The 18554-nt window shown below is 37.3% G+C and overlaps 1 protein-coding gene across 1 annotated transcript in view; it reads left to right on the top strand.

Annotated features, from left to right (window-relative positions):
* Window positions 1-17944, top strand: part of SLC17A5 (solute carrier family 17 (acidic sugar transporter), member 5) — a 68123-nt gene extending 50179 nt beyond the window's left edge. Inside the window, exons 8-11 of the mRNA XM_006835760.1 lie at window positions 671-803; window positions 2942-3089; window positions 14356-14446; window positions 17807-17944. Of these exons, the coding sequence (XP_006835823.1) occupies window positions 671-803; window positions 2942-3089; window positions 14356-14446; window positions 17807-17944 (510 nt within the window). The remainder of the gene's footprint in view (window positions 1-670; window positions 804-2941; window positions 3090-14355; window positions 14447-17806) is intronic.
* Window positions 17945-18554: the final 610 nt, after the last annotated feature.

Below are 18554 nucleotides of genomic sequence, written 5' to 3'. Positions count from 1 at the left end.
TTACGGGAGTAGAAAGCCTCATCTTTCTCCCGCGGAGCGGCTGGTAGTTTCGAACCGCTGACCTTAAGGTTCGCAGCCCGATTCGTAACCACTACGCTATGGGGAAAGAAAGGAGGTTGTGATTGGACAAGGATCATGAGGAGGCTGGTAGGTGGCTGGCAAAATTTATTTCTTAGTCTAGATGGCATTCACCTCAAAAAAAGTCACAAACCTGTACATTTGATTTATGTGGTTGTCATCATCTACATTCTGTTTTGCAATAAAAATATTTTTAAAGTAAGTGAGTAAGTTAAAATTGGGAACAAAAACTATTTAGTGGGTAGATTCCATAGGCTAGTAAGAAAACCATCTTCACCAATGGAAGTCGTAACCCAAGTTAAAGGGCCATCGTAGCCCCCAGCCAAGCCCCAAGATAACAGGATTTCATTGAGAATACTGGACTATGATGAGCCTGGTTCCTTCTGAGACAGGTTCTTGTGGGCTGCACTGAACTGAGTTTTGTAATCCTTCTGAAAGCCAAATTTATTACTGTAATTATATGAAAATTCACAGCATATTATATGTATTTTCTTTGTTTTAAAGTGGTGCCGATGGTGGTCCTTGATTGTGTGTGTGTCTTGTTTGTTATTGCTCCTACCATAATTAATCCTTTATCTTCTTTTTCCTACAGAATGGGTTTTTATCTGCAGTGCCTTATTTTGGCTGTTGGTTATGCACAGTATTGTCAGGTCAAGCTGCTGACAATTTAAGAGCTAAATGGAATTTTTCAACTATATTTGTACGCAGAATTTTTAGCCTTGTGGGTAAGTAAGTCAGATTTTGTTTCAGTTTATATTTATTTAATATATTCCCATTGCAAGACAAAATGAAAATAACAGTCATTTATTTTAGTCATATATTAAAGCACTAAGGAGCTCTGGTAGCATAGTGGTTATGAGTCAGGCTGCTAATCTCACTGTCCGCAGGTCAAAACTAGCATCGGTTTTGCCGGTAAAAGACGAGGCTTTCTGCTCCTGTAAAGATTTACAGCCTCGGAAACCCTATTCAGGGTCGCTATGAGTTGGAACCAACTCCATGGCACATAACCACTACCACCACCATATTAAAGCACTATGATGCAAGGTTGGTTTGAACGTCAAGATCAGTGGTTCAAATCTACCAGCCTCTCCTCGGAAACCCTGTATAGGGTCACTATGAGTTGGAACCAACTCAACAGCACTTAACAACAACGATGCCTTTAGTGCATTTTCAAGATTGTTGTTCTTTTTGAACCATGGATTAATGAGGATTAAAACTCTGCCATCAAGTCGGTTCTGACTCATAGTGATCCTATGCACAAAAGCACCAAACACTACCCAGTCCTACGCCATCCTCACAATTGTTGTTACAGCTGAATGCATGGTTGCTGCCACTGTACCAGTCCATCTCATTGAAGGTCTTCCTCTTTTTCTGTGCACCTCCACTTTACCAAGCATGATGTCCTTCTCCAAGGACTAGTCCCTCCTGATAACATGTCTGAAATATGAGAGACAAAGTTTTACCATCCTGGCATCTGAGGAGCATTCTGTCTGTAAACACTGACCTATTGGTTCTTCATGGTATTTTCAATATTCATTGTCCAACATTCACACGCTATTGAGTCAGGCGCACCTTAGTCCTCAAACTGGTATCTTTGCTCTTGAATATTTTAGAGATGTCTTGTGTGCCAAATTTGACTTATGCAGTACATCATTTGACTTCTTAGCTGCTTTTTCCTGAGTGTTGATAGTTGATCCAAGTAAAATGAAGTCTTTCAAAACTTTAGTCTTTTCTCCATCTATCATTATGTTATCTATTGGTCCAGTGGTGAGTGTTTTTATTTTCTTTATATTGATGTACAATCCATACTGAAGGCTGTAGTCTTTGATCTTCATCAGTAAGTATTGTTTTTCCAGCAAGCAAGGTTTATCTTCTGCATATCGCAGGTTATTAATGAATCTTCCTCCAATCCTGATGCCGTGTTCTTATTCATATAATCTATTTTCTCGAATTATTTGCTTAGAATACAGACTGAATAAGCTTGGTGAAAGAATATACCCTGGTGTACATCTTTCCTGATTTTAAACCACTTTGTAACCCCTTATTCTCTTTGAACCACTGCTTCTTGGTCTGTGTACAGGTTCCTTATGAGCACAATTAAATGTTCTGTAATACCCATTCGTTACATTGTTATCCATAGCTTGTCATGGTTCACTCAGTCAAAAGCCTTTATGTAATCAATAAAGCACAAGTAAATATCTTTGTGGTATTCTTTACTTTCAGCCAAGATTCATCTGACATCATCAATTATATCCCTAGTTCCACATCCTCTTCTAAATCTGTCAGTGTACTACTGCAGCCATTTTTGAATTATCTTCAGCAGTCATTTGATATCAGTGATATTATTTGATGATTTTCATTCCATTGTGTCACCATTCTTTGGAATGGGAACAGATAGGAATCTCTTCCAGTCAGTTCTATTTTTCAATTACTTTCTTCTTGCTCTTTTTCTAATAAAGAAGAATTTTAGTTGCGTCTTGGTCACATGTAGATTTAATAGTATGATATAATGAGATTTTCTTACTTTTATATTGGTTGAATTATGTTCATATCTTTTCTAGTAGTTTTCCCGCATGTAAATCTAGATGTCATTTTCTAGGCAGTACCGTGTTTCTACAGTAGGTGGCAGTAGTATATTCCAGATGTGTACACTATATTAGAGTCTTGGTGTGATGCTGTGAGTTAATGCACTGGACTGCAGTTTGAACCACAAAATCGGCAGTTCAAGCTCACCAGTCACTCCTTGGAAACCCTATATAGGGCCACTATGAGTCAGAACCGACTCAACTGCACTTAACAACAAGGTACAGCAAGCTGATAGTAATACTGAAACTTTTTTCTTTTATAATTCATAAAACTCCAGGGATGATTGGACCTGCAGTATTCCTGGTAGCAGCTGGATTTATTGGTTGTGATTATTCTTTGGCTATTGTGTTCCTAACCATATCAACAAGCCTGGGAGGCTTTGCCTCGTCTGGATTTAGCATCAACCATCTGGATATTGCTCCTTCGTGAGTACTATATAAACATTTGCTGTGATTGCTTTAAATTCTTATTAAGATACTCATAAGATTCCTTTTTACATGATAATTAAAGCATGAAACAGATTTTACATTTAAACTTTTAACTACCATTACCTCTGTCCACAATGTTCCCACAGAAATGTAACCGGTAACACATTGTCGTCTAAATACTTGTATCTGTCTACCTAGCTAGAATAGAAACTCCATGAAGACAGAGACTTTGTTGTACCATCTTTAGGGCTGCCCATGGTGTTCGCAGATAGTTGAGGGAATACTAAAGACCAGCCCAGTGGATCTGTATAATTATTTTAATATAGCAGTTGATAGCTTACAAATCATTTTCACAAACATTATTTTGATTTTGATTTTTCTTAAAGCATTCCTATGAAGTAGGTATCTTTGCCTTATTGTGAATTTTTCCTAACCACACAACTCATAAATGATGAGCCACGACATGAACCTGATGTTCTTATTGAACCCAGTACTCTTTCTGCAGCTACCTGTCTGAATTCCTTGTTTGGTCCATATATTTCTAGAATTATTTTATACCAGTTGGTAAGGTAACTAAGAAGGCTATGTAAATATATTAACTGAGAAGTTAATGTATTTAATTTTTTATGAAATGGATATGGATTTATTTTTGGAGAAAAGTCAGAGGGTCTCCCGTCCCTTTTCCCTACCCCAAATTCCTCAATACCAGACAACCTCAGGAGTCTTCGTGTGGCGCTTTAGGATAAGCACTGCTAACTACAAAGTTGACAGTTCAAAACTACCAGCTGCTCTTCATAAACCCTATACAGTTCTCTATGAGTCAAAACTGACTCAGTGGCACTTGTTGTTGTTAAGTGCTGTCGAATTGACCCTGTATAGGGTTTCCAAGGAGCGCTGGTGAGCTTGAACTGCCAATCTTGAAGTTCAAACCAGTATTGCAGTCCACGCATTAACCCACAGTACCACACCAGGACTCCAGGATCATTGGATTAGCAGGGTACATATTAGTGACATAAAGTAATATGTAGTCATGCATCATTAATATAGTTAATGCTTTACAAGAATTGGAGTCCTGGTGTGGTGCTGTGAGTTAATGTGCTGGACTGCAAGTTCATTGTGAACTGCAAGGTCGATTGTTTAAGCTCACCAGTTGCTACTCAGAAACCCTATACAGGGTTGCTGTGGCTCAGAACTGACACGACAGCACTTAATAACAACAACAATCCAATGATTCTGTCAAGCTTCAGAATTCTAACAAAAGTTAAATTGAATAAACGTTCAGTTCTCATTGTTCTTTAGTGTTATATGAAACTGACATATGCTCATTTGATAGTGGTGATTACTTAAACAGTAAATTTTTTTAGTAATTAAAAACAAAAATTGGTTATATACCAATGACTAAATATTTACTCATTTTAAAGAGAAAGTGCTACCTTCTTTAGTTGATTGTCTTTAGTCATATTTTTTTCATATAATTAAAGCAACTTTAAACTCTCAGAGTCCAAAACAGGCTCAATTAATTATTAAATCCATTAGTAACAATCTTTGCAGTATTTAAATTTCAAGTCCAAATTTATTACGAGTTGGGCTGCTAACCTCAAGGTTTTGGGGAGAAAAATAAGGCTTTCTGCTCCTGTAAAGATTGACAGCTTTGGAAACCCTGTACACGGTCACAGCACATAACCACCACCTCTGTAGTTCTTTTTAAACAGACGTTTATGAGTAACTATTATACATTTTGTGAATGCTGGTGACACTGTAAAAGTAGTCCTGGTGGTATAGTGGGTTACATGTTGGGCTGCTAACTCCAAGGTCAGCAGTTCAAATCTACCAGCTGTTCTGTGGGGGGGCACTGAGGTTTTCTGCTCCAGTAAGTATTTATAGCCTTGGAAAACCTACATAAGGTTGCTATGAGTTGGAATCTACTTGATAACAGTGAGTGGTGGTGGGTGGGTGGTGACGCTGTAGGATAAGTTGGACTGTTAACCAGAATGTCAGTAGTTCAAATCCACCAGCCACTCCGTGGGAGAAAGATGAGACTTTCTGCTGTCATAAAGATTTACATCTTGGGAAACCTTTTACAGGTCACTATTAGTCTAGTCACAACCAACTTGACAGCATCTAACAACACCAAACAACAACACAGTCAACACTCTAAATAACACTACAAAAAAGAAGACTCCTGCTTGCAAAAAGATTAGCCTAGTCCAGGGAATAACAATAAAAATAGACAGTTTCAATATATTCTGATCTCTCAATAACCATAAAATAGGTATAGCCCTGGCCTGTCAAGTTAGTCTGGGACAATAGACATGAAGGAACCATACAAAGAAGATAGATTTGAAGAAGTTAGAGAGAATAATGGCAGACAGCTAGGTAAAAAGGAATGTATTAAAAAAGAAGAAAAGGGAATGTATTACAGACAGAAGAATTTCTACCAGGAAAAAGAAATCAGTGTTTCATTTAACTAACAAAAGAACATTTAAGGGATAGGAAAGACAGACAGACGAAGTGAACTGGTAAACATTGGGAGGAAACAGGAAGAGGTGCTGTGACATTGTAGAGTACAGTCCGTGTGTCATGAAACAAATTGTGTGTTAATTGTTGAATGAAACCAATTTGCTCTGGAAGCTTTCACTCAAATCACAATGTTGTTGTTGCTAAGTGCCGTCAGGTTGGTTCTGACTCATAGCAACCCCGTATAGGGTTTTGGAGGAGTGGCTGGTGAGTTTGAACCATCGACCTTGCTGTTCAAACTAACCTTGTGGTCCAGCGCTTACCCTTCAGCGTCACATCAGGCCTCCCAAATCATAATAAAAAGTTAAAAACAAAAGAACTGTTTATGGCTGAGCTGGAAAGAAGGAAATTACCAGGATAGTGGCAGGAAATTACTCTGGGGAGTAAGGCACAAGCCTTTCTTTCATGAAATTAACTGTATTAGTAATAATATATGATAAAGTACATAAGCATTTTGTAATTTATCCTACATGAACAGGAAGTGACGTTCTGTATACTCTTGTGCAGACAAGAATACAATAGAGAAAACCAGTCAAGAGGCTGTTGCAGTAACCTAGAAGAGGGGTGATTGTGATTTGGGATGGGGGATAATAAAGAGAGCACAAAGTAGATAGATAAGAGATATTTTGGAATTATACTCAGGGATAGGCTTGGTTTCTAAAGAATGAGGAAGGTATCATTGATGTATTTGCATGGGCAACTAGGTAGATGAATCTGCCACTGAAATTGAACCTTAGAGGAGGAGTCTTGGTGGAAGAAACATCAAGACTTGAAGGGGGGGGTGGATAAAAATTTGAGATCTTTGTAAAAAACATAAATTTTTTTTAAAAAAGAAAGGTATTTTGATATATATAGTGTAATATTTGGCAGTTTTAAATTTAAATTTGGAGCTCAAGATAAAAGTTCTCTTACTTGAAATGAAAACTAGTGAATAGTAATCTTCATTTCATAGGAGCCCTGGTGTTGCAGTGGTAGATCACATCCCAGTGGCTCCACCTTATGATCTGCTCCCATAAAAATTACAGCCTAGACTGAGTTTAGCCACATTCCTTAGACTCCCATTGACCTGGAAATGAGAGTGAGAAGAGGAAGGGCTTGTCCCAAGTGTGGTGAGACCTGGGGACTCCTGAGCCTATGGATAAGGACCTAGCTACAGAGGGCTAGAGCCGAGAGTGAAGCATCCAGCTGATAAGAAGTGAGGGGAAGACGCACAAGAACACACAAACTTGCAGATAGTATCCATTTGACGTAGCTTCGATGGCTTGATGATCAGAACTCAACTAGAAGAAGATAAAGAAATTTGATAAAGGAAGCAAATGTAAATTTCTACAGTTTGATGAACTTGACCTATACTTATGGATGTAGTAGCCTAAAAGACCAACCAAGAAGGAAGGAGTCTTTGCATCAAGGATCAAACATATCCCTTCTGTACATAGGGTTGATTGGAAGGGGCAACTTAGACATTGGCTAACTAAAATGGGGGGACTATAAAGGCACGAAGTGACTGGCTTACAAGTTGTCAAGAGGGAGTTTAGTTTCAAAGTGCAGGGCAAGGTAGAATCCCCACTGAATAGTTTTCGTCTTGTCTAGACAGGTCAGGTGAAAGGAGATGGGGTAAGATTCTTATGATTCAGTAGTAATTATTATCATGACTAATTGTGATTGTCACAACTGTAAAGGTAGAACTTGTGTAACAACAAAGAGGGAGTAGTTAATCTTGCAGTCCAGGAACAGAGGACCCTAGGACCATCAAGGGAGAAGAGCATGAGCAGAATGCGGGACCAATCCAGAGAAGCAGTGATACTAGAGATCGAGGCAGAGATGAGGACATGGAGAGAGAGAGCATGTGAGGACACTAGACTCATGGAAAGAGAAAGTCTGTGTGCTGGTGGCCAGGAGGCTGTATTTCAGAATGTGCCCTTTGGTAGTTTAAATGATTATACATTCCTGAGTGTTTTTGTGTATATCACCCCTTTCCCCCCCCCCCCCCAAAAAAAAAAACAGGGAATAGAAGCAAATACTGTTGAATGATGATGCCTGGAGGGGATTGTAATCATTGCAATAAAATGATGAGTGTAAAACTGATGTTCTCCCATGTAAGCTATCACTCAATTCATATTAAAAACTTAAAAAGAAGAAATATATACGTATTTATATATATATATATATATATGTATGTATGTATATGGCTGGAGAGGTAACCCTTGCCATAAAAATGAAGAGATAATAAATTTGAACTTTACTGCATCATCAATTGGGAGTTCCCTATGTCCTGGTTAACTAAGGAATTATATAATTTATGACAATGTGGTCATTTATTTGCCTTTTTTTAGTGGCTTTGATAGCAACCAAGTGGTCATTCATTGGAGAACATGCTACTAAATACAACAAGAACACTTAAGGATCACAGACCCTTAAATATTCAGTACCTGTGAGTTTGGTAAAAAAAAAAAAAAAAAATTACTATACAGATTGAGTTCAAAGATCGCAGTGGCGTTATTTTGTGATAATTATTTTCGTTACAGCATGATAATATTAAATACTGATTTGGAGTCAGACAAATTGTGTAACATTTTTCATCTATAAAATGAAGATAATCTTACCTCATGTGGCTGATTTTACTATTAAATGTTGTTGTTAAGTCAGTACCGATTCTTAGTGACAGTATGCACAACAGAACGAAACATTACCTGGTCCTATGCCAACGACATAGTCGTTGCTACACTTGAGCCCATTGCTGCTGTCACTGTGCAAATCCATCTCATTGGGGGTCGTCTTCTTTTATGCTGACCCTCCACTTTACCACACATGATATCCTTCTCCAGGGACTAGCCCCTCTTGATAATGTATCCAAATTTTGAGAGGCAAAGTCTGGTCATCCTGGATTCGAGGGAGCATTCTGACTTTACTTACTCCAGCACAGATTTGTTTGTTCTTTTGGCAGTCCATGGTAGATTTAATATTTTCCTCCAACACAGTAATTCAAATGTATCAATTCTTATACGGTCTTCTTCATTCATTATCCAATTTTCACATGCATGTGAGACAAATGAAAATACCATGGCTTGAGTCAGGCACACCTTAGTCCTCACACTGACATCTTTGCTCTTAGACACTTTAAAGAGTTCTTGTGAGCAGATTTGTCAAATGCAGTACATCGTTTGATTTCTTAAATACTGCTTCCATGAGTGTTGATGGTTGATCCAAGCAAAATGAAGTCTTTGCCAACTTCAGTCTTTTCTCCATATATGGATGTTATTTATTGGTCCAATGGTAAGGATTTTGGTTTCTTTATATTGACATGCAACCCATACTGAAGACTGGTTTTTTATCTTCATCAGTAAGTATTTTAAGTACTCTTCACTTTCAGCAAGCAAGGTTGTATCATCTGCATATCACAGGTTGCTAATGAGTCTTTCTCCAATCCTGTGCCCACATTTTTCTTCATATAATCCAGCTTTTCAAAGTATTTGTTCAGCATACAGATTGAAAGAGTATGGTGAAAGAATACAACCCTGGTGCACACCTTTTCTAATTTTAAACCATACAGTGTTACCTTGTTCTGTTCAAACAGCTGCCTCTTAGTCTGTGTACAGGTTCCTCATGACCACAATTAAGTGTTCTGAAATAATCATTCTCCTCAAAGTTGTCCATAGTTTGTCATGATCCACACAATCAAAAGCTTTTGCATAATCAGTAAGGCAAAGGTAAACATCTTATTGGTTTTCTTTTCTTTCAGCCAAGATCCATCTGATGTCAGCAATGATGTCCCCCATTCCATGTCCTCATCTAAATTCTACTTGTACCTGCGGAAGTTCCCTATCAATGTATTGTTGCAGCTGTTTCTAAATTATCTTAAGCAAAATTTTACTTGCATGCGATATTAATGATATTGTCTGATGATTTCCGCATTTCATTGGGTCACCTCTCTTTGGAATGGGCATTAGTAGGGATCTCTTCCAGTCAGTTGACCAGGTAGTTGTCTTCCAAATTTCTTGGCATAGATGAGTGAATGCCTCCAGTGCTGCATCAGTTTGTTGAAAGATTTCAATTTGCATTCCATCAATTCCCAGAGCCTTGTTCTTTACCAATAACTTCAATGCACCTTGGATTTCTTCCTTCAGTATCATTGGCTCTTGATCATATGCTACCTCTTGAAATGGTTGAATATCAACCATGTCTTTCTGGTACAGTAACTGTGTATTCTTTCCATCTTTTTTTGATGCTTTCTGCGTCATTCAGTATTTTTTCCCAGAGAATCCTTCAGTATTGCAAATTGAGGTTGAATTTTTTTCGTCCATTCCTTCAGCTTGAGAAATGCTGAGCATGTTCACTTTCATTTTTCTAACTCCAGATCTTTGTACATTTCATTATAATATTTGACTGTCTTCTCCTGCTGCCCTTTGAAATCTTGTATTCAGCTCTTTTACTTTAGCCTCTCTATGCTGGAGAGCAAGTTTCAGAGTCTGTTCTGACATCCATTTTGGTCTTTTTGTTCTTACTTGTCTTCTAAATGACCCTTTGCTTTCTTCCTGTATGATATTCTGATGTCCTCTCACAACTTTTCTGGTCTTCAGTCATCAAATCTGTTCTTGAATTTAGATGATCTCTAAATTCAGGTAAGATATCTTCAAGATCATATTTTGACTCTCGTGGACTTGTCTTACTTTTCTTCAGCTTCAGCCTGAACTTGCATGTGAGCAGTGGTCTGTTCCACCATATGCCCCTAGCCTTGTTTTGACTGATGATATGTAGCTCTTCCACTGTAATTTTCCACACATGTAGTAAATTCTATTTCTGTGTATTCCATCTGGTAACGTCCATATGTATAGTCTATTTTATGTTGTTTAAAAAGGTATTTGCAACAAACAAGTCTGGTCTTGCAAAATTCTATCATGTGATCTCCAGCATTGTTTCTATCACTAAGGCCATATTTTCCAAATACTGATCCTTCCTCTTTCGTTCCAACTTTTGCATTCCAATCACTAGTAACTATCAATACATTTTGATTGCATGTTTGATCAATTTCATCACTGGCTTTAGTGGTTGGTGCATACATTTGAATAATAGTGATATTCACTGGTCTTCCTTGTTGTTGTTGTTGTTGTTGTTAAGTGCCATCGAGTCGGGTCCGACCCATAGCGACCCTGTACAGGGTTTCTGAGGGTGTAAATCTTTACAGGAGTAGAAAGCCTCATCTTTCTCCCGCGGAGCGGCTGGTAGTTTCGAACCGCTGACCTTAAGGTTCGCAGCCCGATTCGTAACCACTACGCTACCAGAGCTCCTTCCTTGTAGGCATATGGATATTATCATTAATATTATCAAATACTAACATAGACAGTGTTGTATTTCAAGACAGATCTTGAAATGTTCTTTTTGATGATGAATGGGACACCATTCCTCTTCAATTTGTCATTCCTGGTATAGTAAACCATGTGGTTGTCAGATTCAAAATGACTGATACCAGCCCATTTCAGCTCCCTAATGGCTAGGATATCAATGTTTATACATTCCATTTCATTTTTCACAACCTCCTCCACTCGTCTATCAGTTTGCAGTACTGTGCTGGTTTGTGAGTTGCTGTGATTCTGGAAGCTATGCCACCAGTATTTTAAATACCAGCAGGGTCACAGTGGTGTTTCAAATGAGCTTCCAGATTAAGACAGACAAGAAGAAAAGATGGATTACTTCCAACTATTTAGTCACTGAAAACCATTAAAATGGAATAATATAAATAATATAATGAAGACCCAATAAAGTACTTAGAACCATGCCTAGCATAACATTTTCAGTAAGCACTCAGTATCCCTATTAACACAAAAATGTCTACATGGTATTTTCACAGACAGAAATAGAGATTTTTCTAGAGACAGTTTTGTTTACAAAATTCAAGGGAATTAGATAAATTTTCAAGTATTATTCCCACAGAATTCTAGGCAACAGAATCCAGACTGAATTTGTACATGTTTTTCTTCCAGGCAGTCATCAGTCTTTCATGGCTTGTCCTGTCCTGGCCAAGTGTAATATAAATACTTGAATAAGCTTCTGACTGCTGACATTAGATTGTCACAGCATTCATCTGCACTTAATATCTGTCTCTGAAAAGGCCTGGCAACATTGCATTTGGTTGCTCCTACTGCCAAGGTGTTAATGGCTTTAAAAAGAAAGAAAAGGACAGGCACTGCTAAGGTTGGCTAATTTAAGATTTCTTCTTGTTGTTAAGTGCCATTGAGTTAGTTCCAACTCATAGTGACCCCGTATAGAGTTTCCAAGGTGCAGCCAATGAACTTGAACCACCGACCTTGCAGTTCATGCAGTCCAGTAAGAAAGAAAAAGACAGGTCCTGCTAAGCTTGGCTTATTCAAGATATACTCCCTTATAACCTAAAAGGTTATAAGCCAAAAAGATCTGTGCCTCATGGTTTTGTTGTTGTCTCCTATATACAAAGGTTTTGAACATATAAATTTGTGATATGTTCAACTGATAAGTGAATTAGATTCAATCAAATTTTTATCTAAGCACTTTTCCATTATCTAAAATGGGGAGAGGGATTTCTGATCAGGAGTTCACAACCTCAATTGAAGGTCTTTACACCACAACAGAAATTGTTCATGCATTATTCCACGATAAGAATATGTTGTGATTAGTTACCATAAAGTTAACTCCGATTCATGACAAGCCAGTATGTGCAGAATAGAACACTGCCGCCAAGTTTTCAAGGCTGGGAGTTTTAGGAAGTAGATCCCGAGACCTGTCTCCCAAGATGCTGCTGGGTGGGTTCAAACCACCAAGCTTTTAGGCTAGTCATGGGACCTACTTAACTCTGTACCACCCAGGGACTCCATAAAATAAAACTGTTTGTTATTGTTAGGTGCCTTTGAGTCAGTTCCAGCTCATAGCAACCCTGTATAGGGTTTCCATGGAGCAACTGATGGGTTTGAACCACCAACTTTGTGGTTAGCAGTCCAATGTTTATTCAACATTGCCACACTGGGACTCTTCAATAAGACTATTGTTGTTATTATGTGCTGTGGAGTCAGTTCCGACTCATTTCAACCCTGTACAGGGTTTTTGAGGTTGTAAATCATTACGTGAACAGAAAGCCTCATTTTTCTCCCACGGAACAGCAGGTAGTTTCCAACTGCTGACCTTGTGGTTCACAGCCCGATTCGTAACCACTACGCTACCAGAGCTCCTTTCAGTAAGACTGTATGGGCTAGTAAAACATCAAGCTTCTTTAATTTTGGTGAAGAATTTACTTTATAACACTGATCATCTTTGGAAAATTAAAAACTCAAATTGGACTTTGTATATGTCTAAGTGGTTTTTAAGAAAAATAAATTAATAGATGCTATTTGTGTGGTGCTATAAGATAATCACAGAACTGTGATCAACAGGTCAGCAGTTCAAACCCACCAGCTGCTCCTCAGAAACCCTGCTATAAGTCATAATCGATGGCATTTAACAACAATTTACTTGTTAACTCAATGTTTTTAAAACTAAATTCTACACCACATTTTAAATTCTCTTGCCAAAAATATCAAACAAATATAATGAACCATTTAAGATCAAGAGTCTATACCAGTGTACCAGAAATAGCACAAAAGATTATGTGTAATGATATCTCAGAGACACCAGCTACAAAATCAGGACAGACATCCCAGTTTCTTCAGCTAAAGAAATATAGAGCCGTAAGAAGAAATGAACTGTTGATACAACTTGGAATGATCCTCAGCAACTGAAATATGTAACCCAAATGTTAGATAATGTTTGGTTCCATTTTATAAAGATGTTCTAATGGAAGACATATTAGTGGTTGACAGGTTAGAAAGAGGTAGGTTTGGATATAAAAGCGTAAAACTAGGGATCCTTGTTCAGTATCTTAATTGTGGAGGTGAATATGCAAATCTACACAGGTAATATAACTACATAGAACTTGTGTTCACTTCAATATAATGCATACTTTAAGTTCTTACATATGTGTATGCATGTGTATATATACATGTATAATAGTATATAATTATATGTAATTAAGAGTATATGTAATATACACACATGAGAACAAATAAAACTGGGCAAATCTGAGTACAATCTGTGGATTACATCATGTTATATGTCAGTATCCTCATTGTGATACTATATTTTGTAAATCTTAACATTAGAGTAAAATAATACAGAGCCCCTAAAGTATATTAGGAATCTCAGTGTTATTTCTTTTTTTTTTTCTTTTAATAACTCACTTGTCTATTATTTGTTAACAGCTGCTTGTGAATCTACAATTATTTCAATCAATAAAAATTGTAGTTTAAAAAAAGACATTTGGGATACCTGTAGATTAAAATATTTATGATACAGATCAAACAATTTCAAGATATATACTTTATTGTTGGGCCCAGATTTGAACAAACTACAAAGTCTATGAACCAAATATAGTCGTGTATATAAATCATTTCTCAGCATTTTTTACTGTATTACTGTAAAAGGAACCATGTGCAATGGCCATGTGACCACGGATAATGTTAATGTGCTAATTAACTTTTGAAACGCAAGTTTTTCACTAGCTAAATAGCAATCCTATTTCAATAAGACATTTCATTTAGACAAAAGTCTTATAAGAATATAACCTGACAGTAATGATGTTGTTAAGTGCCATCTAATCAGTTCTGACTCATAGAAACCCTGTATATAGCTATTCAGAAAAGTTACTTAAATGTGTAATAATAACCTTCTATAAACATTCTTGTAGGTATGCTGGTATCCTTCTGGGCATAACAAATACATTTGCCACTATCCCAGGAATGATTGGACCTGTCATTGCTAAAAGTCTGACTCCTAATGTAAGTAGATCATTTGCTAATAAACTGAAAACATCCAAACAGTTCACTTGGAGCTGCATTTCTTGGTCAAAGTTGAATATATTTTAAAACAATACAACTAAGTTAAGATCTTGTAGCTGAAATAACATCAATTATTAAGAGTTTTAATATTATATCAGATAAATCACTTGTGTCTTTGATTTGGACAAATAAGAATTGTAATTTTTTTCTTCAAGAAGAGATATTGTTGTTGTTACATGCCATCAAGTCAGTTCCAAGTGGTTCAAACCCACCAGTCGCTCCTTGGAGGAATAGATGAGGTATCAGGTAATCATGTGAGAATGAAGTTGGAACCATTGAAATAATTTGAGATTAGAAGAGCAGAAGGTTTGAGAAGACAATTGTGAAGATTGTCTTCACACATTTCAAGAGAGATCAAATGGAAGATGGAGACTTATTCTCAGCAGTTCCACAAGAACAGATGGAGAGAAGTTATGTGGAGACATAAGAAAAGTTCTCTGCTTAAACATTTCCTTGGTAGAATAAATAGGCTGCCCTGTGAGTTAGTGAGTCCTGAGATAGCTAAGCTTTATTCAGGAGGCATTGTATATGAGTGCTTGTTATAAATTAGATAGTGAAGATTCAAAGATAAAATTACATAGCTTCTATACTTGAGAAACTCATCATAGAGAAATTATATGTAATAAAAGCACAGTTGACAGATATCTGCTTCAGTAAATGTGTGCAGAGTGCAGTGGATACAGAAGCAGGATTGGCCAATTTGCAGGGGTGGGAAAATAGGGAAGGAGCCTTCTAGGAGTCTACCAGGTGACATGTTAAGAGTGCTGGATTCTTTGGTGTAAGACCACCAAGCTGCTATCATAGGGTGGGCCTAAGGTGGGTACAGCCTAAAGCAGGAAGGTGGCATGGGCCCCTATCAGGAAGCAAAGATTCAGCATTCTACAGACGTTGTCTGTATTGTTTAAGAAATCAGAATATATTATCTCGACAGCCCCTTCCAACTTTTCTTAAAGAGTTATGAAACATATTTTTCAAGAGTCTGATTAAGTCTCTGATAGTCTTAATTATTCCTTATTTATGTCTCTGTGAACAAATTAACAGTAGCTGTTCCGCAGGAACAGGCTTTCTGCACCTGTAAAGATTCATAGCCTTGGAAACCCTGTACAGGGTCGCTATGAGTCGGAACTGACTCCACGGCACTTAACAACAACTCCTTAGAATGTTAGGATAATCTTAAGAAATTTCTTATTCCCAAATATTCTGATCTCATACATGTATGTCTTTTCCTCTCCCACTATTTCTAATCCTGAATTCAATGAATTGAGACCTCACCTCCGTGTTACTGTTTTCTCTCATTTAATAGAAAGAATATTTAAGAAGTTTTTCCTTAAAGTTCTGTGTCTCAAATATGAACAATTCAGAACTTTTTAACCGTATCTTCTATGTTAATACTTTATCTTGTATTAATTTGATTTGTTGATAATCCTACCAGTTATTCTGGAGAAATATGGATTCCTGAATTAAAGTCTTGAAAGTTTGCAGATAGGAACTGAACTGGATGTTGGATATGTTATTATAACATTTGTTGTTGTTATTAATGGAATATTTTTAGAAAAGTAAAAGATGATTTGCCTTTACAATTGTTATTATATACACATTTACTACACTATCTCAAAAACTTGGCAGAATGAGTCAGAGTATATGTAAATAATGAAGAAATTAAAATTCAAACTGTGTTCGAAGTTCAATTTTGTTACAAAAAAACCCCCAGTATTCTCTAATAATGGGTGGAATTCTTATTAGAAAGATGAAAACAAAAGCAAAATAACTACACGGTATGTAAGATTTCTGGTCCAGCTGGTGGAGTGTAAGGCAACCATTGCCTCCAAATTACAGTGACATGGTATTTTATCCTGTAAACCAGAGAAGCTGGTTTAAGGGATTCTCAGAAGGGCCTTAAACATCTCTTTCTGGTAGAAGATCTAATTACTGAGTGAATTCTTTTTTAGAATGGTGATACATCCTTAGCAAATTTAAATAGTGACTAAAATTTAAGATGGGTTTCTAAGAATTTTCTTCACCAAAATACATTTATTTCAGACAAGTGCCACTTAATCATAATGTTGCTTCTTTCTCCGCGTTTTTCCTTTTTTTCCTAATGAAGTACCTCATGCTGGTTTCCCTGTGCCTTTCCAACACTACCACCACCTCCTTCGTGTGTCTTTTTTCCCTAATTACCAGGGCTGCTGCTTGATTTTTCTTTTTCAAATGCTGCAAATGTAGCACTGTTTGATTAAATTTGTAAAACTAAAAAAAAAAAAAAAAAATGGTTGTTAGTCACATGATCCAGAAACTTCAGTAGCTGCCTGAATTATATATTGAACAATTACATTTTGTGGATCTGTTACTGGTAAGTCCCATGCCTGTCCTGCTTTGTGTGCCATTTAAAATCCCAGCCAAATCTTCCACACTGACCAGCCCTCCATCCAACAGTCCCAGACATGCAAACCTGACCTTCAAGAGCCATCTTGTTTATTCATCCTCACTGGGACCACCTGACACCATGGGGCCCCCTCAGAACTAATAACTATGTGTGTCAGGGACATGTCACCTTTTATTTGTAGTAAACTTTTCATTGAAGTGTGTTGTTGTTAAGTGCCATCAAGTCAGTTCCGACCCATAGTGACCCTGTATAGGGTTTCCGAGGAGAAGCTGGTGAGCTTGAACTGCCGATCTTGCAGTTCAAATGGCTTTGCAGTCTGGCGCATCAATCCATAGCACAGGTATTTGTTAAATGCACAAATTCTATATGTACAGTTTGATAAATTTTAACAAAATTAATACATCTATGTAACCGATACCAAATCAAAAAAGAAAATAATTGCCACCATCAAGAAGCCCTCATGAAGAGGGACCACTATTCTGAATTTTAACACCATAGACTAGTTTTAAACTTTATATTGAGATAATTTCCTATGTACTCCTTTCGATATGGCTTCTTTTGTGCAATATTTTGTGTATAAAATGTATCTGTGTTGTTACATAGTTCATGCTTATTGCAGTACTACCACAGTTTTGCTGTGATAAACATTTGGCTTGATTCCACTGTGGAGCTTCTCTGAAGAGTAACTTCTATAATAGTAACTGTAACAATCAGTTGGGAGTCCTGGTGTGGCACTATAGGTAAAGCACTGGACAGTAACTACAACGTTGGCAGTTCAAACCTACCACCCCTTCCTCGAAAACCCTATAAGGGTCTCTATGAGCCGGAACCAACTTGTTGGCACTAACAACAATCTGGTCATACCCAATGAACTGCAAACTGTATTTTCATCTGTTTTTTTCTTTCTTTCTTTCTAGAACACTATAAAAGAATGGCAAACTGTTTTCTGTATCGCCGCTGCTATTAATGTATTTGGTGCAATGTTCTTTACACTATTCGGCAAAGGTGAAGTACAAAGCTGGGCGCTCAGTGACCACCATGGACACAGAAACTGAAGGAACCAGTAAATAATCCTGTCTCTATTGACATACTTTCGTTTAATCATGTAACCTAAGAGTGCCTTTGATATTTTAATGTATAAGTATTCTAGATACAAAAATTATACTTAAGTATTAAGGTTTTAGGGATTATAATCATGAAATGTCACTGGTTACCAATTTAATAAAATTAGCCATTCTTAATTATTAATAGTACATATGCTATAACCTATACTTCAGGTTCACATTCCTGGCTGGTTGCAAGTCAGGCAACAGGATGTAGAAGTTCTCTTTATGTTTAAGGGGGCCATACTTGAGAGAATGAGCTGAAAGGATCCCGTATACCATTGCTGATTTAAACTAGAGAGTAATTCTCAGGTGTTGATATACCCTGTTTTTTTACCTACCTCCCTTAAAAACTCATTTGTCATTAGCTCTCCTTAACACTTAGATCTGAAATGTCAGCGTCTCCATGGAGCCGCCAACCCCTGTATAATCTGGCCTGGCAACTGGACTAAGGGAAGCATGCCCAGGCAGCTGCCGAACATTCCTTCCCTGCCTTCAGGGACTAAGTGCCCAGCATTTATCAAAAGTAGCCTCTCCAAACCCAGGGTCAGTGCCATGTGTT

Source organism: Chrysochloris asiatica, unplaced genomic scaffold (assembly GCF_000296735.1).
Source record: "Chrysochloris asiatica unplaced genomic scaffold, ChrAsi1.0 scaffold00019, whole genome shotgun sequence".
NCBI lineage: Eukaryota > Metazoa > Chordata > Mammalia > Afrosoricida > Chrysochloridae > Chrysochloris > Chrysochloris asiatica.
Note: the sequence above shows the minus strand (reverse complement) of the source record. Positions and strands in the feature narration are given on the sequence as shown.